At 41.3% G+C, this 21971-nt stretch overlaps 4 protein-coding genes across 8 annotated transcripts; 3 read left to right on the top strand and 1 right to left on the bottom strand.

The window, feature by feature from the left end:
- Positions 1-102: 102 nt before the first annotated feature.
- LOC122621619 (DPH4 homolog) lies at positions 103-2467 on the top strand. 2 transcript variants are annotated; one of them, XM_043799545.1, is made up of 2 exons: positions 103-470; positions 1560-2467. In XM_043799545.1, the coding sequence occupies exon 2, from the start codon at positions 1560-1562 to the stop codon at positions 2094-2096; it is 537 nt and encodes a 178-aa protein (XP_043655480.1). In that variant the 5' UTR covers positions 103-470; the 3' UTR covers positions 2097-2467. The 2 variants fall into 2 exon arrangements, with proteins under 2 accessions (XP_043655480.1, XP_043655479.1); XM_043799544.1 differs by lacking the exon at positions 103-470 and adding an exon at positions 492-1500.
- A 4164-nt stretch (positions 2468-6631) lies between these two features.
- LOC122621620 (CDC42 small effector protein homolog) lies at positions 6632-9498 on the top strand. The gene is made up of 2 exons (XM_043799546.1): positions 6632-7013; positions 8489-9498. The coding sequence occupies exons 1-2, from the start codon at positions 6765-6767 to the stop codon at positions 8495-8497; spliced, it is 258 nt and encodes an 85-aa protein (XP_043655481.1). The 5' UTR covers positions 6632-6764; the 3' UTR covers positions 8498-9498.
- Positions 9499-10813: 1315 nt separating this feature from the next.
- LOC122620179 (another transcription unit protein) lies at positions 10814-13448 on the bottom strand. The gene is made up of 4 exons (XM_043797527.1): positions 13291-13448; positions 13164-13227; positions 12299-13100; positions 10814-12165 (listed from the first exon to the last, which is right to left on the bottom strand). The coding sequence occupies exons 1-4, from the start codon at positions 13319-13321 to the stop codon at positions 10870-10872; spliced, it is 2193 nt and encodes a 730-aa protein (XP_043653462.1). The 5' UTR covers positions 13322-13448; the 3' UTR covers positions 10814-10869.
- A 222-nt stretch (positions 13449-13670) lies between these two features.
- On the top strand, positions 13671-20024 carry LOC122620180 (regulator of gene activity). 4 transcript variants are annotated; one of them, XM_043797532.1, is made up of 8 exons: positions 13671-14670; positions 16211-16346; positions 16405-16619; positions 17420-17642; positions 18259-18828; positions 19161-19365; positions 19544-19708; positions 19772-20024. In XM_043797532.1, the coding sequence occupies exons 2-8, from the start codon at positions 16214-16216 to the stop codon at positions 19989-19991; spliced, it is 1731 nt and encodes a 576-aa protein (XP_043653467.1). In that variant the 5' UTR covers positions 13671-14670; positions 16211-16213; the 3' UTR covers positions 19992-20024. The 4 variants fall into 4 exon arrangements, with proteins under 4 accessions (XP_043653467.1, XP_043653463.1, XP_043653464.1 ...); XM_043797528.1 differs by having other exon boundaries at positions 17420-17660; XM_043797529.1 differs by lacking the exon at positions 13671-14670 and adding an exon at positions 14924-15060 and having other exon boundaries at positions 17420-17660.
- Positions 20025-21971: the final 1947 nt, after the last annotated feature.

Genomic DNA, 21971 nt, shown 5'->3' with positions numbered 1-21971 from the left:
GTTGTTTCTCTAAAATCCGCAATATGTCCTTACTAATAATTACACTTCTGTTGTGCCCCTAGATTATTTGCTATTGGCTGTTGTTCGGAGACTCATCGCATCGCTTAACATCGATATAACAAAAAAATCGATATTCGCTGAATCGGTGTTTTGTTTCATCGCTAGAAACTTTTAAAGTTAAAAAACTTTTGTCTGCTGTAAACGTTAAACGCGCTGCTTGCAACTCTTAAGTCGCAGTGAATAAACGCGAGTTTACATGACGACATTTGCTATATGCGGGCGAGAGCAAGGCGTGTGCTTCGGTGTTCGAAAAAGTGCTGAGAACAAGAGACTGAAAAGTTCTGAAAAGTGCGTGGGTTGTACTTACCGCTCCCCCAAAAAACAACAGTGCTCAATTAATAAACAAATCGGCGGCGCAACAAGAGATTTCCACACGTAGTCTGGGAGCAGGAAAGCCGTCACCTTACAAGGCAAGTTTTGATTTGCAAGCGGCGGTACCCACGAAATATGTGCGTTCTAAATAAGGTGTCCTCTGTTCGATGTTCCGCCATTAACTAATTAGCTCGAAGTTCCGGTCTCGGGGCAAGTTGTTTGCCTCTTTCCATTTTCGCTAAATTTGAAATTGGGTCAGCGTGTGTGATGCCACACATTCGCTGTTCGTGCTCATATGGCCTGTATATGTTTGATTGCTGCTGCTAACCAGTTTATTGACCTTGTTTTTGGCTCTCCAAGTGCAATTGGGGCCTGACTTTTGACAATATGTCCGACTTTTCTCTTTTATGGGGATTGGGGATCGGCATCTACGGACGGACTGAGAATTATGACCGGCTGACATGCAATGCATTTTCCAGCTGTTATTTGTGTGGACATAAATGTTTATCGCACCCTAGCAAAAAAAATATATAAAAAAAAATACACGCCCATACAAAAACACTCCTTTCTTGGGAACATTTCCGTTTATCCAGCAACACAGGCTGCGTGTGTGGGTGTGACTGAGTGCGTGAGCTGGGGGTTCCGTTTTCATATTGATTAAATGAACTGTTATTTATTCCATCGAGCGACACGTTCCATGTAAATAATAAACAGCTGTTTTGGACATTAGAATATTAGTGTTGGTAAACACCTCGCTTTTTAATCACACATTTTTACGGCGATTCACGAATAACCAAATGTTGCAATCATTTCCTAATCCAAAATCAGGCTTTATTTGTGAATAGATTGATTTTAAACTTACATTTGAGAAGTAAGCTCAATGACAAATGATCGAGTTTTTAACTATCAGTTACCTAATCTAAACATTCAGATTAAATACTGCATACTAAGTATATTTATTATCATTACAGTTTAACATAAATCTTTTATGTATTAGTACATAAAATTATAAACTTGTTAAATGATGTTGATAATGTTCTTGGTTTTTGAAAATTGATTGCAAATAAAGTGTTTAAGTGGCTTAAATTCTTATAAATCATATAAGGGTATCCTACCCTTAGACTAAAAGTAAGTACAAAGATATTTATGTTTTCAATACAAATACTTCACGGATTTTCCCTTTCCAGATGCCCGACTTCTATGAGCTCTTGAATGTGTCATCCACGGCCAGTTTCGAGGAGATCAAAGGCAGCTACAAACAATTGATACTAAAATGTCATCCCGACAAATTGCGACAACTCAATGACCCAAATCCGGGATCGGAGGTTCAGAACAGCGACTTCAATGCAATAAACGCGGCGTGGAACACGCTCAAAGATCCCATTAGGCGCAAGTACTACGACGCCGAACTGTTGCAGTCGAAATTCCGAGCCCATAGCAACATATACGCCACCGTCGTGCTGGATGAAATGCAGCGGATCCAAGTGGAAATCGAAGAAGACGACCAGGCACCGGCACCTCCACCTCCCTCCCAAACATCAGAATCGGAATCCGATACGAACAAAAGGAAGGCGACAATATGGAGCTACGCGTACGACTGCCGATGCGGCGGACAGTATCTGTTCGATGGACCCGCAGACGGTGATGAGTCACCCGAAGTGATTGTGGAGTGCAACGAGTGCTCTTTAGTGATTATTGTGAAACAAGCCGCAAGTTGTAAATAAAGAAAAACGGGAGGAAATAATGGAACTGCTACCCAGGACAATGCCTCTGATTTAAACTATTCGATTAAGAGCTCTTTGGAAATTAAGTTTATACTCCGTTTATTGGGTTCTTGAACCCCGGGCTCCCTTTTCATATGCAAAGCATGTAGTTATCGACATCGACGTTGTGTATTCGACAATTGTGCATTTCGACCCTGCCCCTTTCTTTGTCGTCTGTTGTGCTCAAAAGTGATGTAATCTATTTGTGGTACATTACATTGATTTGGGTTTTCACTCCCGGAACTTATTCACTGTGCATGCAATTAATTTCCGCCGTGCGGCGAGAAATAGTCGGGGATTTGGCAAATTTCAAGCAGCTTGCCGTTTATTTATCTGGGTGAGTTTTTGGGTCAAGTCTCGCATATCCACGGTTATGGCAGAGTGTTGATGCGAATCCTTAATTTTGAATTTTGAGTATGTATTAATGACTTAACCTATTACTGAAATGGTTAGCCAGTGCGAACTTTTTATATAAATATTCTTTAATGATCTAAAAATGTAGCATTCAAGTATTTACATTCCTAGACTAGACTTTACCACATGCGAATTTAAAATTTCAACATAGGATTTGTAAATAAGGAAATATATAATATATATATCCAACTTTAGATGTGATTAATTTATATCAATTTATTAAATAGTATTTAACTATATCCAATTTAACGAAACGTAGCTCCATCGATTTCCATTGGAATTTGATCGGCTGTGGGCGCTAAGTTCCATATTTGAGGGAGAAGCAACGGGGGTTACGTTCTTTAAATGTTTTCTGAAGATTCAATAACCCTGCCCGATCGTGGCAACGTCGACGATGATGTCAGCACTGCAAAGGCCCAAAAAAGCGAAAATACTTATAAATAACTGCGAGAGCATACGAAAAACAGAGTCCGCTTCGGGAATCCATTTATTTATAATTATTGCAAAGTAATTTGCACTAAATACTAACACCAAGTCCGTCGGAAATTTTTTGTTGTGATTGGTTTTTATCAATACCCCTTGGAAAATCTCTGGCCACTGGATAAATACATCACTCGATCTCGATGGTTAATTAACGCTTGTCTAGCTTTAAATAAACACTTGATAAACACATGACTTGAAACAACAGGCGGTGGAAAACGTGCGTACCTTTCGAATATGAATTGTTACATTCGTATATAACACTAGAGGAAATATCACCTGTCCTAGAAAATTTTGATTTCTAATAAGATTTTGATTTCTAAATATAATTTCAAATGATGTCGAGTGCTTAAACAAAGTTTTTTTTTATCTGCGTTAGGATGACTAAAAAGAAAGGTGTTAAATCTAAATGCAAGGCCCTTGTATAACCTCTTCAAGCTATTTTTTTTGGTGCAGTTATCTTGGTTATCTCTCACTTTAATAAGCTCTTGACACAGAAAATTGAAACGCTTTAGCGCATTTGTCCCTCATTCATTTCCTCATTCCGTCAATCATTCCTGCGTAGTTGACTTAGTGGCAAGTTGTTCACACACAGAGGGAAAATAAGTGAAATACGCATTTTATATTCCATAATAGAAGCATCATTTGAGTTTTTGTAATGAATTTTACTACGCAAACCCCACTAACAACGAAATGTCTACACCCTCTTAAATAAAAGATTATCTTGCAGTTAAGGATAGCGATATCAAACTTTTTTTCCAAATATCAAAACATATATGAGAAATTGGCTATCAATTCGGGCTGATTTCTTACTGTGCGCCACTTTTGTTGTGTGACACGCGTTGCGATTTGAGATAATAACGTTGGCGTTCGCTCTCGGAAAGTGCAGATTGTTGGCTACAATAAGCCGGACCGAGCTCCATCTCCAACCACTGCCCCAAGTCTGACGATCGTCGAAATAGCCGCCATTGGCATATTCCAACTCCACATCGCTGCCCTGCCGCCTGACACTTTCATTTCGGTTTCACTCGGCATTAAGGCATTAAAAACGCTTGAGCAGCTTTAATTGCCCATTGGCCAGAAGAAAGACTGCGCAACACGCGTAGAAAGCCCAAGAAGTTTGCCTATGGCAGGCCACTAACCATCTTTGTGATCTAATGGCAGCTTAAATTTGAACTCCGTTAGGAGGAAAGCGATGAATGAACATCATTTAGTTACTTTCAATAGTGCTGAATTAGTTCAGTTGTTTTTTACACTAATATGTAAATAGTTTAGTTAAGTTTAGTTATTAAAAAAACAGGTCAAAGCTATTAAAGAATGTGATCAGAATGTCAAGGTTATACCGCGCGCTAGAATCTAAACATATACAAATTTCAAATCGGTTTCTTGAATGTTACTTAACATGTAAAATGTAATAATAAAACTGATTGCCATCGTTTAAATTTGATTGACGAATGCGCATTTATTTTTGAAAACAGTTGCCCGTATTTTGTTTGGATTTTGTGTCGTCCAGAACAGCTGATGAATATGAAGCCATATAACTTTCGGTATTTATACAGATGAGTTCGGGATTGCTCTACAATTGAAACTAAACCAGTCAAAAAAAACCAAACAACATCTTCCCCAGAACCCGAACTAGTTGAGCCAGCAGACCACGAAGATCGTGAGTGATAGCTTCGAAATCCGGTCCTTCCTGGTTCCTTTTGTGTTTTTCTTTCAATCATAATTACACAAAAATGCCAATTAATTGTTGATTTCTTGTAGCATTTATGCTATATTTCTTTCACAACTCAGCGTCTTCTCAGGCAACGTCTCGGGCCTTATAGTTCTGTTTCTGTTTTGCGAATGTCTGCAAATGCCTGTCCAAAGTGGCCGCACCTGATTCTGTGTCTGCATTCGAGTGAAAAGCAGGTAACAAGTGGGACAACAAGTAGAGCGGGCAAACAGCATGCAGATACGGATAGGCCTCCCACACAAACCGAAGGAAAATGCCAGCAAAATGAATCGCACATCTCTGTACGCCACTGGTTTTCTGGAGCAACGCAAATGGTTTGTGGGTCCATAGATGCTCTTTTGGGTTGGAACTGAATACACGTTTTCTTATTTTCCATTAGCTGTATTAATATTTATATTTATTTATTAATAACAAGATAGAACGCTATAGTCGGATCCCCCGACTATCTGATACCCGTTACTCAGCTAGTGAAAGTGCGAAGAGAAATTACAACACTTACTGTTTTTGGCGGTTTGTGGGCGTTGCAAAAAGATTTTTGGTATATAGAGTTAAATTTACAAGACGAACAAAAATGTGAAAAAATTGCACATTTTTCTAAAGTATGGGCGTGGCAGTTTTTGGCGGTTTGTGGGCGTAAGCGTGGGCGTGGCAAAAAGTTTTTCTGCAGATCAATAGAAATTGACAATACTAATAAGAAAACAAGAGAGAACGCTATAGTCGAGTTCCCCGACTATCTGATACCCGTTACTCAGATGGTGAAAGTGCGCAGGACACACAACACTCACAGTTTTTGCGGTTTGTGGGCGTTAAAGTGGGCGTGGCAAAAAGTTTTTTGGCAAATCGATAGAATTTTACAAGACTAACACAAAAATGAAAAAATATCAAAACATTTTTCAAAAGTGTGGGCGTGGCAGCTTTTGGCGGTTTGTGGGCTTTAGGGTGGGCGTGGCAAATATTTTTTTGGCAAACCGATAGAAATTAAGGAGACTAACACAAAAATGAAAAAATATCGAAACATTTTTCAAAAGTGTGGGCGTGGCAGTTTTAGGCGGTTTGAGGGCGTTAGAGTGGGCGTGGCAACATGAATCGACAAACTTGCGCTGCTTCTATGTCCCTGGAGTCTGTATGCTTAATCTCAACTTTCTAGCATTTGTAGTTCCTGAGATCTCGACGTTCATACGGACAGACGGACGGACATGGCCAGATCGACTCGGCTATTGATCCTGATCAAGAATATATATACTTTATATGGTCGGAAGCGCTTCCTTCTGCCTGTTACATACTTTTTAACGAATCTAGTATACCCTTTTACTCTACGAGTAACGGGTATAATGAAAAAGTATCAAAACATTTTTCAAAAGTGTGGGCGTGGCAGTTTTCGGCGGTTTGTGGGCCTTTGGTGTGGGCGTGGCAAAAAGTTTTTCTGCAGATCGATAGAAATTTACAATACTAATAAGAAAATGGAAAAATATCAAAACATTTTTCAAAAATGTGGGCGTGGCAGTTTTGGGCGGTTTGTGAGCGTTAGAGTGGGCGTGGCAACATGAATCGACAAACTTGCGCTGTGTCTATGTCTCTGGAGTCTGTATGCTTATTCTCAACTTTCGAGCATTTATAGTTCCTGAGATGTCGACGTTCATACGGACAGACAGACGGACATGGCCAGATAGACTCTGCTATTGATCCTGATCAAGAATATATACTATATATATTCGCAAACGCTTTCTTCTTCCTGCTACAAGCTTTTCAACGAATCTAGTATACCCTTTTAATCTACGAGTAACGGATATAATAAAGTATTTACTTAATCGCGTACAAATTATGTGATACATTTTATGCTCAACCGCCATTTGATCATTTTAGGAGCCGAGGTGCGTAACCCACGCTTTACAGTCACAGCCAGCCTGGCTGGGAGCAGCTGCCTTACGATTGATCGTCAGCAACACCAAAATATTGAATCGCCGTCCAGCGCCTGCCAGCTAGCTAACAGCAAGGGGAAGATGGCCAGCACCGGCGAGATCTGGCTGCAGTGGTTCTCGTGCTGCTTCCAGCAGCAGCGCTCGCCCTCCCGCCGCCCACACCAACGCCTGCGCATCGACCGGTCCATGATCGGCAATCCCACCAATTTCGTCCACACGGGCCACATCGGATCCGCGGATGTGGAGCTGTCGGCCAACCGTCTCAACGCGATCTCAACCCAGATGCAGAGCAAGGGCGGCTACGAGACCAACTCGATACACTCTCTGCATGTGAGTTGACTTAACCAACTTGGCCAATTGGTCCCCAATAGAGTGTAACACTACTATATATTTGCCTGTGAATTGTAAGATTTTAAGTGAAGTATCGTCGTAGCATATCACATTTGTCATTTTTTTCATATATGCACTTCTTCAGTTGCTTGTGGATGTTCTATCACGAAACAAAAAATAGCAAATGTTCAGTTCTCCATTGAAAGCAGAGTGGGCTTAACCCACATCCCAGCGATTGAGCTTCCCATTGAACGGCGAATAACACACCCCACTGTACCAAAATTCAATTAATCTACCCCTTTTTGCCGCCTCCATCGACACAAACACGTGTGATCATGTTGAAAGCCCGTTTTCTGGGACCCGATGGCTGATAAGGCCGCCACTGCCAGCTCACAGAAGCTGGGTCCGCAAAAATCGAATTTTTGAAATTTGAAAGGTGGAACCGTTTGACCATCGTTTGACCATGTTTGACCACCAATTACTTTTTTTTGACCACGTCCAGTTTTCAAGATATGAAATTTCGAACATTTTCGAACTTCCAAAAGTTGACTTTTTTGAACTTTTTTTTTTTAAATCGCAATAACTTCGTTTGACCACGTTTGACCACCCTTTAGAATTTTGAAAAAACTTTTAGTTTAGAAAATATAAGCACTTAAGAAATTAAGCATTTTTCATACCTCAAAACTAAATATTTTCTAACTTTTTTTTTTTAATCGCAATAACTTCGTTTGACCACCCTTTAGAATTTTTAAAAAACTTTTAGTTTAGAAAATATAAGCACTTAAGGAATTAAGCATTTTCCATACCTCAAAACTAAATATTTTGAAACAAAATCGTTTGACCGAATCGGTCGAATTGTTTTTTTCCCACCTCTAAATTGTTCTAATTGTTCTTATTATTAATTGTATTGTTTCTTAAAAATAAATCATTTTTTTAAGGGTGGGCAAAAAAAAGGGTGGGATAAAAAGCATTTTTAAAGGATGGTCAAACGATTTTGTTTCAAAATATTTAGTTTTGAGGTATGGAAAATGCTTAATTCCTCAAGTGCTTATATTTTCTAAACTAAAAGTTTTTTCAAAATTCTAAAGGGTGGTCAAACGTGGTCAAACGAAGTTATTGCGATTTAAAAAAAAAAGTTCAAAAAAGTCAACTTTTGGAAGTTCGAAAATTTTCGAAAATTTTCGAAATTTCATATCTCAAAAACTGGACGTGGTCAAAAAAAAGTAATTGGTGGTCAAACATGGTCAAACGATTCCACCTTTCAAATTTCTAAAATTCGATTTTTGCGGACCCAGCTTCTTTGAGCTGCCCCTGCCTAATCCCCTTGTCTCACCCACGAATAACTCTCATATAGAGCTAATTGAGACAACGGAGCTGTTGAGCACTGGGCACTGGACACGGTCTAGTGCGTCGCTTAAATGGTTGACAAGCAGTCCTCGACTCATGTTTCTTTCGGTTTTGCTCTTTATTCGCAGGCTTGCTGATGAAAGCCCCCATCACCTGACAACATCTCCGCTATAAAGTGCATTTCGTGCAATTTTTTACAGAGAAGAAGGACAGGAGAGGAGCAGCAGACATACCCTTTATGATTCGTGCTATCGGACGAGAAGGGGCAAAAATGGGAGGGAATGGTGGCCTAAACGGCGCCCAGATCTGGAAGTCATGAGGAGGTGCTTAGATTAGGTTTCACATAAGAAAAAAAACCAGACTGCGAGACAACGAAATGCATTTCGGCTTTTATCCGCGGACCCACTCGATTTTGGGTGATTTGCTTTTTGTGAGTATTATCTAAATGAAAAATTGCAAAGAGTGCCAAGCGACTAAAATCAAGCGACAATTAAGCCTGAAACGATTTATACTCAGAGTCAGTTTCAGAATTAGGTATCATTTTTAAATGTACTTAATGACAAAACAAAGAAATTCAGGGGGAAATCCTGTTAATTTCCTATCCATAATGATTACCATTTCCAAAGCCCTTTTTTGAATTCGTCTATTAAGCTCTTACGAAAACTGCCTTATAATCACCACCAGCAATAAATAGTCTGACGCATGGATTTTGGCTGAAACGGTGCAACTAGCAAATCTTTATTTAAAAAAGCTGATGTAGCACTTACACAGCGTATATACATACATACCGATAATAAGGCAAAGTGTCGCACAATCGTTTTCAATACACTAGTAATCAGTTTTAGATCGTTTTTGATATTTAAGTGCTTGGGAAACATCTTAACAGGATTAGATCCCATGCAGACTGGAGTATGTTGTTTCTGGGCCAGCGACAATTCACCTTAGATGGACAAGTACCTTTGTAGAACCCCGTTTTAAGAAACAGAAATATATAGTTGTGAAATCAGATGCCGTTGTAGATAACAGAGAAGAAAGAGTTTAGAATGCGTTGGGTTTTAAGCATATAGACTAATTGTATAAACAAATATTTAGGCAATAATTTATGGAAATATATGTATATTTAAAAGCAACCCGTAAATATCTTGTGTGTTTTAATGGCAAACATCAGTGGTCACTTGGAAACATCTCGCAGCATCACGGTTCCACGGACAGCTAATTGCTCTGCCTAAGTGCTTTTTACCACTGCCTCTATCGACCAAACAAATATTGGCCATCTGCGTGCCAACTTTCGGCCAATAAACAATGGACTTGGTATGAATTTTAAGGTCCCGCCTTCTTGGCGAAAAATTAACTAGGAGGCGCAGTTTTTGTTCAAATCGTTACTTGTAGAGTAAAAGGGTATACTAGATTCGTAAAAATGTATGTAACAGGAAGAAGGAAGTTTCCGACCATATCAAGTATATATATTCTTGAACAGAATCAGTAGCCGAGTCGATCTGTGCATGTCCGTCTGTCCGTATGAACGTCGAGATCTCAGGAACTACAATAGCTAGAAAGTTGAGATTAAGATTACAGACTCCAGGGACATAGACGCAGCGCAAGTTTGTCGATTCATGTTGCCACGCCCGCAAACCGGATAAAACTGCCATGCCCACACTTTTGAAAAAGGTTTTGATATTTTTTCATTTTTGTATTAGTCTTATAAATTTTTACCGACTTGCCAAAAAACTTTTTGCCACGCCCACAAACCGCCCAAAACTGCCACGCCCACACGTTTGAAAAATGTTTTGATATTTTTTCATTTTTGTGTTAGACTTGTAAATTTCTATCAATTTGCCAAAAAAACGTTTTGCCACTCCAACTCTAACGCCCTTAAGCCGTAACTGTCAGTGTTAAAGACTCCTTCACACTTCCCCTAGCTGAGTAACGGGTATCAGATAGTCGGGGAACTTGACTATAGCGTTCTCTCTTGTTTTAAAGTTCACTTTTAAAGTATTTAAAGACGAGCGGAAGGCGTTAGCTGCTATTTCTTCTAGTTCTCAATTACCTTATAAGTTAAGTTTTTAATATATAAATAAAATGCATAAATATGAAGAAGGAAAAAAAATTGCTGAAAGTCACTTTAAAATATTTTGAAATAAATTCAAAATAGTTTGAATTTTTGCTTTCTTTTGAATTGTTTTCGTTTGAATTTCAATTCTCCAATCACTACCTAAAAATAAAACCTATCTGGATGGCCAGTCACATAGCCATAGTAAGAAATAAAAACTCCGAAAATATAGCAAAAGACACCATGCACAATGTCAAACAAAAAGAAACATGTTTGGGTACGCAACCGTTATGCCCTCTCTTAGCTAGCTTTTTAAGTAAGTAAGTTTACAGTAAGTCCGACTTGTGCAAGATGTTTAACTAACCGAAGTCCAATACCGCAAGATCAAGAAGTTCAGGGCGTGAAAATTGAAAATGACTTTTATTGGTGTGATCAAGAAACGTAAATAAACTAGACAAACTAATTATCGTTGTCACTTCCCGAACCGCTGCCAGAGCCACTGCCACTGCCGCTTCCACTGCCCGACTTGCTGCTGCCGCCGCCGCTCTTCTGGCTGCCCTCGTTGTCGCTGCCGCTGGCGCTCCCTCCTCTACCGCTCTTTTTACTATGACCGCTCTTGACGCTGCCTGCGTCCGATTCGCTGTCGGAGTCGCGCAGCGCCTTGCTGGCCTTGGCCTTATCCACCTTCTTGCTGCGACGCGCTTCGAAGTCGGAGCCGTCGTCCTCATCAGACGAGTAGATCGTAGATGCCTTCACCTCTGCCTGGCCGGCGCCAGAGCCCTTTTTGTATCGGTTTTTGATGGCACTCAAACTAATGGCATTCTCATCATCGCTGCCATCATCGTGCTGGTAAGACGAGGTGCCGCCTCCAAGCAGTGGTTCACCTGCGCCCGGTTTCTTCTTCTTGGGCTGCGCCTTGTGCTGATTGCGCATCGCCTGACGCAGCTTGGCCTCCTCCTCCTTGAGCTGCGTGGGTCTATCCGTGGTGGGATCCTTGCCCACCTGCGTCAGTATCTTAATGCCACTGGTCTTGCTGGATCGATCGGCCAGCGACATAGTCATCTTCTTGTGCGTGAACGACTCCGTGGAATGAGGACGGAAAGTTAGCTTGGTCCTGAAGACTGACTGGCCTTGCAGACCCGTACCTTGGCGGATGAACAGATGATTGTGGTCACCTAGAAGCGGCTGTCTGTAGGCGTCGAAGATCTCGTTGCCCAAGTGAAGGGACATACTGCCGTCAGACCAGCGTACGAATCGCGCATTAGACTCGCGCACCATGTCGCCCTTGTTGTCCATGAACTCTCGCCATCGGATCGTGTTGCTAACTTTAAGCTTGATGCGCTGCCTGCCCTCCTCGTCCATTGTCTCCTCTTCATCGATCTCATCTTCGTAAGTTTCAGAATCAAAAGGATGCGTGACCACTGATAAAAAGTTGGGAAGCTTTATAAAGTGCTGCTCTTTTCCTAGGTCTGCAGAGATGCGCGGAATCTCTACATCGATTCGGGTCTCCGGAAGCGGATCAGGTTCATCCTCCTTGGGCGCAGGTTCTACTTGGCTCCCAACTTTATCCCGGGATCCCGATCTGGACCGGGAACGCGATCGGCTCATCGAACGACTGCGGGAGCGGGACCTGCTTCGACTTCGGCTTTTGGAGCGTTTCGGGGATTTTCTGGTGGCCGGTCCAGTCTCCTCCTCATCGTCACTAATATCATCGGCATCTCCAAATATGTCAGCTGCAGCGGGAGCTTTCTTTGCCTGCAATATTGAAATGTAAATATTTTTAGAAGTAAGCTGAAGTATTCAAGACTAAATCAGTGTTATTTTTTCATAAATATACATATAACTAGTTAAATATCCATATATTAAAGTAGTCCAGAGTGTGCCTTACCTCATCCTGATCGGACTCACTGTCAGTGTCAATCAGCCGTGATTTCTTAGCTTTGGTGGGTGATTCTTCCATGTCGCTATCGCTGCTGCTCTTGTTCTTTACCTGATCAGAGCCACTTGCCTTGCGTGTCTTCTTGGACACACCAATATCGCTGCCGGACCCGGATTCGCTGCGACTACGACTTCTATTGGGTGATGGCGTGCCCGTCTTGGAGCGCGATCTGGAAATGCGACTGCCACTCCGGCTCCTGCTTTTGCTGCGACTGCCGCTTTTGGAATTGGCACGCTCATCGTCTATTTGGAGATTGGGCGAATTGGACCGCGATTCCTCGTCGCCACTACCCTTGTGTGTACCACTATTAGACCTGGATCGATAGCGGGATCTTTGTGCCGAACCAGATTTGCGACTTTGAGCGGATCCAGATCTCTGGGAGAGAGGAGATCCTGATCTAGGACTGTGGGGAGATACGGATCTGCGGCTGTGAGGCGACCCGGATTTGCGACTTTGAGGAGAGCCAGATCTACGACTATGAGGCGATCCTGACTTGCGACTTTGCGGCGAACCCGATTGGTGACTTTGTAAAGATCCCGGAGTTTCAGATTTACGGCTATGGGCAGATCCCGACCTGCGACTGTGGGCAGATCTTGATCTCTTACTACGAGCGGAGCCAGACCGCTGGCTGTAGCGGCTTTGTGCAGACCCGGACCTGGCGCTACGCGTGGACCCTGAGCCAGACCGGGATGACCTGGAGCCCGATCGGGAACGATCGCTTCCACTACCCGACTTACGACTGCGTGGGGATCTGGAATACGAAGGGAAGCAATCAGCATTCTTCCATCGCCGTTTTAAAATATCAAAAAGTTACCCGGGTGCACTGCCTCCTTGCGGCGTGACACTTCGGCTTCCACTTCGACTCGAACCGGAGGAACCTACATATGCAAACAGAGAAAATAGTATTTGCTTCGGCGGGGTCAAAACCATTAGCCACTCACCACTGTCGTCGTCCGAGTTTTGGCTACCCATAATGGCAAGTCAAATTTGTGTTAAATCAGAAAATCTGCAATGAAGACAATTCGCGGCCGGGAAATAAAATTGAGTTTGGGAGGCCTAGGCACTTTCACATTAATCGATAACTATTATACCCAAGGAGATCTTAGCATGAGCACACCAGATGGCAGCCCAATAACTGTTTTTGTCTATCGATTAAAAGTAAACAACTATTAAAATAATCACAAAGGTGAATAAAATGTTCATCTTTAAATAAAACAATTCAAATATTCTTTGAAATATAAAGAAAATGATGCACCAAACCCTTTCGTTGAAAACTACCGACTATCGATACCAGCGCTGCATCGATAGCAAATTTTTACATCCCTAATTCCTGTGTGTTTGTATTCGTGACAGCCACAAAGTTTTTTGCGGAACATTTTTTGTGTACAATTTAAAGCCATTTCGGGCGCTAAAGAATTGTTTACTGCCCCTTGATAGTGGATTGTAAGGACCCGGCCCTATTAAGTCCGAGTGCATTTGCGGGGAGGCGGCGTAAAAGACGCGCAAATCCAGCAGAGAATTTGCCCCATTCGCTGCTTCGGGTGAAATTTCAATGAACTGAGAAAACAAAGACAGACACATATACAAACACACGCACAGGGTCACAGACACAGTGCTTGTGCAGCAGTGTAGAAAGAAGCAGAGACAACAGCGCAATTTCGAGCGATTATTTACTTACAAATAAAATACAAAAAGGAAACATTACCAAAAGCCAAGAGCCGAGTGTAACGTGCGCGACATTTGCATAAGCGTGAATATAGAAACTAAAGTGTTCGCAAGAGCGGCGCAGAAAAAACGGACAGCATCCGCCAGGCATCAACATCCTTCGACTCTCCTCTCCCTCACTCTCACTCGCTGTCTCTTCGGCACGAAGACCACGCTGCATACAGACGAGGCATATATACATTCATATACACACACGCACAGCGGTATATATGCCATTTATTTAGGTACGACTCGGCGCGGAAAAGTACTAACTAACCTCGTTCCGTTCCCGCTACGATCCTAGTTCCCGTTTCTTCGTTGAATCCTTCCAGCGAGTGAGCGCTAGAGGAGGAGACACCAACAGCTAACCAATTGCTGCCCAGTGGGAATTAGCAGATTTTCATATTCCTGCTGTTTCGCCGATCGGTGATCCGTCACAGTTACGGTTACGGCGCCAGGACAACGACTCCCACGTCTTCGTCCCGCCGGCCGCTTTGGAATGTTAAATGCGGTGAGAACGATCCAAGCAGTGTATGTTGTTGTTGCTGGACAGAGTGGAAAGCGAGCGTTAACAGTGGAAGAGCAAGAAGCGACAGTATCGTCTAACGTTTATTTAGGTAAGTTGCGCAGCCCTCCTTTCGGATTAGTTCTATTATTGTACATGCGGAATCGCATAAGGTTAAAAGGGTTTACTTGGCCCGAGAGTTGGTTTACGCAGACCAGTGATTTTTTTGTAAGCGGGGCGCCAGTGTTGCGAAGCGGTCGTTGGATCAGCTGATAAAGTTACATGCGCGCAGGTAAAACAGCGATCGAATCGGCAGCTAGCCTGCTAAATTCCTAACAGGGATATATCATTACCCTGTTTTCGTATTCCAGGGAGATTAGCTCCGGCGAAATTACGGTGGCCAATAATATCCTGTTCCAGTAGATGTCACTCTTCAGAGGAGTTTAGCACAATGAAGTTTCGATAAGACAAAGCCAATATAGGCGTGTAAGAACGAATAAACGTAAGTGTATGAAATTAATTCTAGTGTTATTTACATACAGTGGTACTAGCAAGCAGCATCCAAAAATTACGGAGACTAATCATTACCACATTTATCAATCCTTATATTGTCCCGTGGTGGGTATAATGTATAAAGCTTTGCGAATTCCAATTTTACTGTACACATTTTTGCTCTGCACTTTACTGCACTGAACACTACCTGCATAGTTGATCGAGGGACACGTTAAGTTTTATATCCTTTTGCACTTGCCCCGCTCTTCTCCCACTCCTTCGCATCCTGGTGGCAGTTATTCTGGTTTTTCAACCACACCATCGCAATTGTCTTGGTCTCCATCTTATCCACACGGACTGTGTATGTGTGCCCACGACAAAGTGGAACAGCAATAATTGCCGCAGCCTTTCTGCTTATGTTTCTCCCTCTCCACCTGCTTGCTCACCCTCTCAATTTGCTCTCCTCTTCTCCTTCTGCTTCGTTTGCTGTCCGAATTCGCCAATCGGCAGCTGATGCATCGGCCATTTAACAGATTCACTTGGCGCGGGCGATTTTGTTTATAGCTATACTTTAGATGGTAGCCCTTATTGTGCATCCCCCTTTGCAGTGAACATTACCTATATGGCTCCAAGCTCCAACCTACAAGGTTGGTGGTTTGTTTTAATACGCATATGCTTGCATTTTAGTGTGCATTTTATCTGCGGGGAGCCGATTTGTTATCACTATTGTCCCCCTCCACTGAGTCACACAGTTTTAATTGTAAACTCTTGTTTATGGTCGAAGAATTTCCCGGATTCAGACATTTGACAGCACTTCTCTGATTACTGCGAAGATGGCTCGATGAGTAGTTATGTTGGTTTTTGGATGCTGTTAGTAACTGGAAATCATCCAGCGTATTCCCATGTACTTTTATTAACCGTAATGTTATGTAAAGAGTAAAAGTCTCCAAAATAAAGAAATATTTGTTTAAAAAAGCCAAAGCAGTAAAAGTATGAAGAAATTATATAAGGGGTTACAGATAGAAGTTATGCTCCGATGTTGCCAATAGGAAATTCCTTAGCATTACAGATTACTGTTTATGTGAAACTACGATGTCGACTCTGATATGCGTTTTTGTTTTGGCCGACAGCATAATAACGGACAGCCCCTTCCTTTGCAGATTATGGCGAATTTAAATTTTCAACAACCCCCGAGAAGTATAGCGAACGCGGCATTAGCTGGCCGGACAACAAGCGGATTCGGTGGTAGCTCCTTGGCTGGCCATGTGACGCCCACGTCGGGCATGTTTCAAACCGGTAAGGAGTTGAAACCCAAAGCTTTTTTCGTAGCACTAACGCACATTTGTTGCCATAGACTTCGCCAACTCCTATCCAGGAACGGCGACCTACGGACAGGCGCCGCAGCAGCAGCAACAACAGCAGCAGCAACCCCAACTGTCGCCGAACCGGAATGCCCAGCTGTCGGTCGGCGGACCCGCCATCTCGAGCGGAAACCGGAACACCAACCTCTTCGGCCAGCGGCAGTTTGTGGAGCGGCGAGCCATGCAAGGATTGGGCACTGGCCCCATGGTAAGCAGCGCAGCATTACAACTAAGTCTCACTCCTCCAACTCGGTCATGTCCAAGCTACTCAATATAAAAATTATAACAATATTTGAAGGCAAATCGTATCCCTGATTTAAAAAAAAACAATTTTTAATTTACCTTTACACCAGCACGGATTATACGAAATTGAGATAAAAATTTATCCTTGTTAGATGAGATTTTGGTCCTGGGAGTTCGTTTTGATAGGAAATTCTTGCATCTCTCTGCGTAATTTGCTATCTGGAATCCAACTGCCACGGTGCATATCAATAGACTAGAGCGGCTTCACAAATTTGCACTCCAGTCCCCGCCAGTGGTGTCACGTCCACACCTGCTCATTGAAGGATCGGCGTTTGATAACTGGGCTGCTCTTTGTTAATGATATTTTGAACGGAACCATTAATACTTCTTTTCTTTTGGCGTTAATTAATATAAATATTCTAGTAAAAAGTCTTCGCGCTTCGGTTCCATTTGTCAGTACCATTTATATACAAAATGAGTCCTTTACCTTGCTCCTATTTAACTCTCTATTTGCAAGCATTTGCTTTATTTGGGGAGCTGATAGAATTATGATTAAAGAAGATCTTGTTATTTCTTTTTTATTAAGGATAGAAGGATTATAGAAGCCAGATAGGGATCTACCTTTCCGTTACAGTATATAAATAAATAAATTACAGATTTCGATTACATAAAAAATATTTGATCTATTAAGATTGAGTTGGAGATGTTAGGCATTATTATATAACAATTTGTAAAGACTTGGCTAATAATAATTCCTTTACGCAGTCAAACATGGGCAACTTTATGCAGACAGGTCGCGGCGGCTACGGAACGGGCGGAGGCGGTCCTTTGAATAACTTCCACGTGTTCGGCGGCGGTGGGAGCGATACCTCCACGCCTGCTCTGCTCGATCCCACAGAGTTCCCCTCGCTGACGAATGCGCGCGGCCAAAACGACCAGACACTGCCCCAATCGAATCCGCTCCAGCCGCCGGGCAGCAAACCTTATGGTAATTTCTTTACCTCTTGTGAGTTCAAATCAAAATCCACTTCTTTTTATTTATTTCTGTTTTTAATATTGTTATTAAGAATCGGCGGTTTGTGTTGTGTTGTGATCAGCTCATTAGTGACTAATCTCGGGTGGTGGTTTTGGGTATGGCAAAATTCAACTACGCTGGTCGATCAAATACGGACAGTAATACAGACAATGGAATCACAAAAGTTTTTGGAAATTCGAATTTGAAAAGAAATTGGGTTGAAAATGTTGGCTGATGGAAACGATTTCTATGCAATCCCATTTATTTTAAAACATGTATAATTTTTAAAATATACTCTTATAATCGATGAATAGAAACTGTTCACATAATAAAAGCGACTTTTGAAATTCGTAGTTAGGTAAAGGATTACTTTTAATTTACAGTAAAATTTCTTAAAACTTTAAGTTTTAGATGTGCAAATGCTGTTTAGAATTTGTCATTGACTTAAATTGGTTTCTGCATCTTTTCCGCGCTTTTATTATAAAAAGTAAAACGAGTGCATTGTATCAGCTTAAACTTATTTAGTAAGTCATTTCTTCGCTTCACTCATTTCCCTTGGGCGACCTTCTCGCTCCTTTTCTGATTTCAGTTGGCATGGTGAAGCAACCGACGTCAGAGCAATCGGAGTTCACGATGTCTAACGAGGACTTCCCTGCGTTACCGGGCACCCAAAACTCGGATGGTACAACGAACGCGGTGGGGAGCGTCGGCGGAACAGGAGGCTCCGGAGGTGCGTCCACAGACAACCACTTGGACGGCACGGAAAAGCCGATTAATTCGATAGTGGTCAGCGGATCAGCGAGTGGGAGCAGCGGTTCCAACGTCGGCGTTGTAGGCGGCAATGGTCTCGGTGCCGTTGGCAGTGGTATTGGGGGCTTGACAGTAGGCGGCGGCGGAGGAGCTGGTAGCTCAGGAGGCGGAGGAGTCGGCGGCAATGCAGCCAGCGGAGTTGTCGGCGGTTCCCACGTGGGACTGGTGGGCAGTAACAGCGGCATTGGCGGCGTCAACAGCGTACCAAACAGCAATGCCATGATGGGCGTGGGCGGCGGCTTGGGCAGTGGAAGCGCCTCTTCTGGGAGCGGAGTGGGCGGCGAGCATCTGAACGATAATTCCAGCAACGATAAACTTGTAAAGAGCGGCGTGCAAACTTCGCCAGATGGTAAGTGCCTGTACACTTATCACAACATTTATTTAGTATCAAACGCTGCCGAGAGCTATTTGTGCCTTTTTGATTATATTGATCTTTTAAAATGCGGAAAGATACGAATGATTGATACAGTTTAATCAATGGTTCTGATTTCATATTTTCATTTCTCCTCGAGTTCTCTTGCTCTTGCAATCGCGCCTCTAGCTCATCACAAAAGTCTTAGTGCTTTACTACCTTTGACTCATTTTATCCACAAATAATGCAACCATAATAGATTTTATTTATTAAAAAATTAAACATTGTTAATGTAACAAAATTATCTTTTGTACGTTTTGTATAATTAGGCAAGGTCACAAACATACCAGCGACCATGGTGAACAACCAGTTCGGCATGGTTGGCCTGCTGACGTTTATTCGGGCTGCAGAAACGGATCCCAATCTGGTGACGCTGTCCTTGGGTACGGATCTCACGGGTTTAGGCCTGAACCTTAACTCGCAAGAGAGCTTGCATACAACCTTTGCTGGCCCCTTTGTCGCACAGCCCTGCAGGTCAGTTTTTTTGTGTGGTAGTTGGTAGACAGCGGAACATAAAGCTTGAGAGATACAACATTGCTAAGTTACATAATAAACACTTCTTTTAATTATATATTGTGTATAAATAAGAGCTGCACTAGAAAAGTTGGCCTAAATTGTTTAATAATATTGAATTTGTATTTATTTTTTGCAGAGCACAAGACGTTGAGTTTAATGTGCCACCCGAATATCTGATTAACTTTGCGATAAGAGACAAACTAACAGCGCCAGTACTGAAAAAGCTGCAAGAAGATCTGCTCTTTTTCCTTTTCTACACGAACATCGGCGATATGATGCAATTAATGGCAGCTGCTGAATTGTGAGTACTTCCCACGTAACCCCATTATCTAACCTATATACTAAAACTCTGACCTGATCGCAGGCATAGTCGCGAGTGGCGGTATCACGTGGAGGAGAAAATATGGATAACTCGAATTCCTGGCATTGATCAATATGAAAAAAATGGTACAAAAGAGCGCGGCACCTTCTACTACTTTGATGCGCAAAGTTGGAAACGTTTGTCCAAGGTGTTCCAAATAGATGCCGAGAAATTAGATAAATGTCCCAATATAAGTGCGTTTATGAATGGACAGTCTGTATAAAATTAATAAAAATGAAAAAAAATTGAAAAAGAACATATTCTGTTGTTTTTGCATTGCAACAAGGACATTCAACACTAACATGAATAATAAGTTTTATTATAAAAATTAAAAAATTTACATGACTTTTTTTTCTATAACGGTGTTACGATACATACATATACATATGTATTTTCATGTATGGGAGCACATAAAAACTAAGCATACGAAGTAAATGATACAACTTGTATATTTTTTTAATAGTAGTTTATTTGTAACAACAAGGCGTAAGTAATAAAGTTTGGCACCATTTAGAGAAAAATACAAAATAAATTTATTATTAAAATTTGGTCCTGAGACCTTTATTTTCTAAGACATTTATCATACGTTTTGGCATATTTTTAACAAATTTTTTGAATATTCCTTTCGGAATATTATTCCATTCTTGTTTTACACGGTCCCAAAGATAGTCCAAGTTGGATGGGGCTGACTGATACTGTCCGTTCCGTCGTTTTACGATTGACCATAGGTTTTCAATCGGATTGAGGTCAAGATTTTGGCACTCCATCATCATCTTAAAAATTTTGGTTTCCGAGCCATTAAACAATTTTCACATTGTGCTTGGGATCCCCATCTTGCTGAAAAGTGATTTCCTGCTCTTGGTACGCACACTGGTCAAGAAAATTGGGAAGATGGGTTCGCAAAGTTCTTCTGAGAAAGTCTTTTTTTTCTCTTTTACACATTATAAGTCGAGCGTCAGAGTTTGTTAGAAGGAGACGGCGACCATTGAACTTCTTTTTAGCACAAACATTTTGTCTTTTCTAGACTACTGATGGACTAATTTGCATCTTCTCAGCAATAGTGCGTGTCGAACACCCACTTTTAGTCAGGGAAATAATACTATTATCTTTATCAGAGGGCAGCTTCTTCATTTTTCAGTGAATAGTTATAGACTAAGATCCAAATTCAACAAATGAACTATAAACTTGTGGAACAGAGTGTTTTTCTGCATTCTGACAACGAATAATAATTGCAAAAGCCTATTAAATGTAAATCTGCAGTTATATTTGCTAATAAGAAAGTAACAAGAGCAAAAATATGAGCGAGTAACGGATGGGGCAAAACTGAGTAAAAGCCGCTTGTTTTGGTTTTGGAATTATAACTATTCCATTTCTTCTTTTTCTATTTAGCTATTTACGCCAACTTGTAAAAAATAACCAAGATGTTCAATAAAAAAATGTTTTGTCATTTAAATTATTCGTATAATATTTATGTGAGCGCAAACCAGAAAACGTTGATCGTAGAATCACTTTTGCTCCCCACTGTATGTGCAAATACTGTACTACAGATGTTTATATTTCCTTCCATTCAAAACATGAACGGATTCATCATTTGCTCTATTTTTTTCTATGTGGTTTATCTTCTAAAATACAACATAACTAATATTTTTATATTCAGAACAATAATTTAACAATAACATTGTAATATCTTTTCGTTTGAAATTACGAAATCAATTTTTTAAAAGCGGAGTGCTAGTCAACTGTTTGCCATTGAAATCAGAATATTTAGAATCGTTGAAATATATGCGAACAGGCGAGCTAAGATGAATGTTGGGATCTCGGAAACTACATAAAGGTGCTGGAAAGGTTAAGGCATGCTGATTAAAGGTACGCATAATTTGTGCCTGCGCCAACGCTTTTGAAAAATATTTTTAAATTTTATTGTTTTGCTATTGTCTAGTAATAGGCCAAAATATTTATATATTACATCGTTGAATATACCTGATATCTCGACTTTAGCGTATTTTTAACATATATTCTATTAGTAAATCTACTGTTTTCTAGAATGTACGGCAGCTTCACCTACCGATGATACTCAATGATAGAACTTTTATGTACATATATACATAAATCAATGGAAATTAAAACATTATCAAAACAACATCTTATAGCTTATGGATGGCAGGCAGATTAAAGCTTTATTGGCGTGGCAACAAGCATTTCG

This window comes from Drosophila teissieri, chromosome 3R (assembly GCF_016746235.2).
Source record: "Drosophila teissieri strain GT53w chromosome 3R, Prin_Dtei_1.1, whole genome shotgun sequence".
Taxonomy (NCBI): Eukaryota; Metazoa; Arthropoda; class Insecta; order Diptera; family Drosophilidae; genus Drosophila; species Drosophila teissieri.
Note: the sequence above shows the minus strand (reverse complement) of the source record. Positions and strands in the feature narration are given on the sequence as shown.

Bases quoted from the DNA above. Each gene is read 5' to 3' on its own strand.
- LOC122621619 (XM_043799545.1), top strand. From the start codon at position 1,560: ATGCCCGACTTCTATGAGCTCTTGAATGTGTCATCCACGGCCAGTTTC.
- LOC122621620 (XM_043799546.1), top strand. From the start codon at position 6,765: ATGGCCAGCACCGGCGAGATCTGGCTGCAGTGGTTCTCGTGCTGCTTC.
- LOC122620179 (XM_043797527.1), bottom strand. From the start codon at position 13,321: ATGGGTAGCCAAAACTCGGACGACGACAGTG. The intron at 13,228-13,290 runs GTGAGTGGCTAA...TTGCATATGTAG, and splicing joins AAACTCGGACGACGACAGTG to GTTCCTCCGGTTCGAGTCGA. The intron at 13,101-13,163 runs GTAACTTTTTGA...TTCGTATTCCAG, and splicing joins CAAGGAGGCAGTGCACCCGG to ATCCCCACGCAGTCGTAAGT.
- LOC122620180 (XM_043797528.1), top strand. From the start codon at position 16,214: ATGGCGAATTTAAATTTTCAACAACCCCCGAGAAGTATAGCGAACGCG. The intron at 16,347-16,404 runs GTAAGGAGTTGA...TTGTTGCCATAG, and splicing joins GTCGGGCATGTTTCAAACCG to ACTTCGCCAACTCCTATCCA. The intron at 17,661-18,258 runs GTGAGTTCAAAT...TTCTGATTTCAG, and splicing joins TGGTAATTTCTTTACCTCTT to TTGGCATGGTGAAGCAACCG.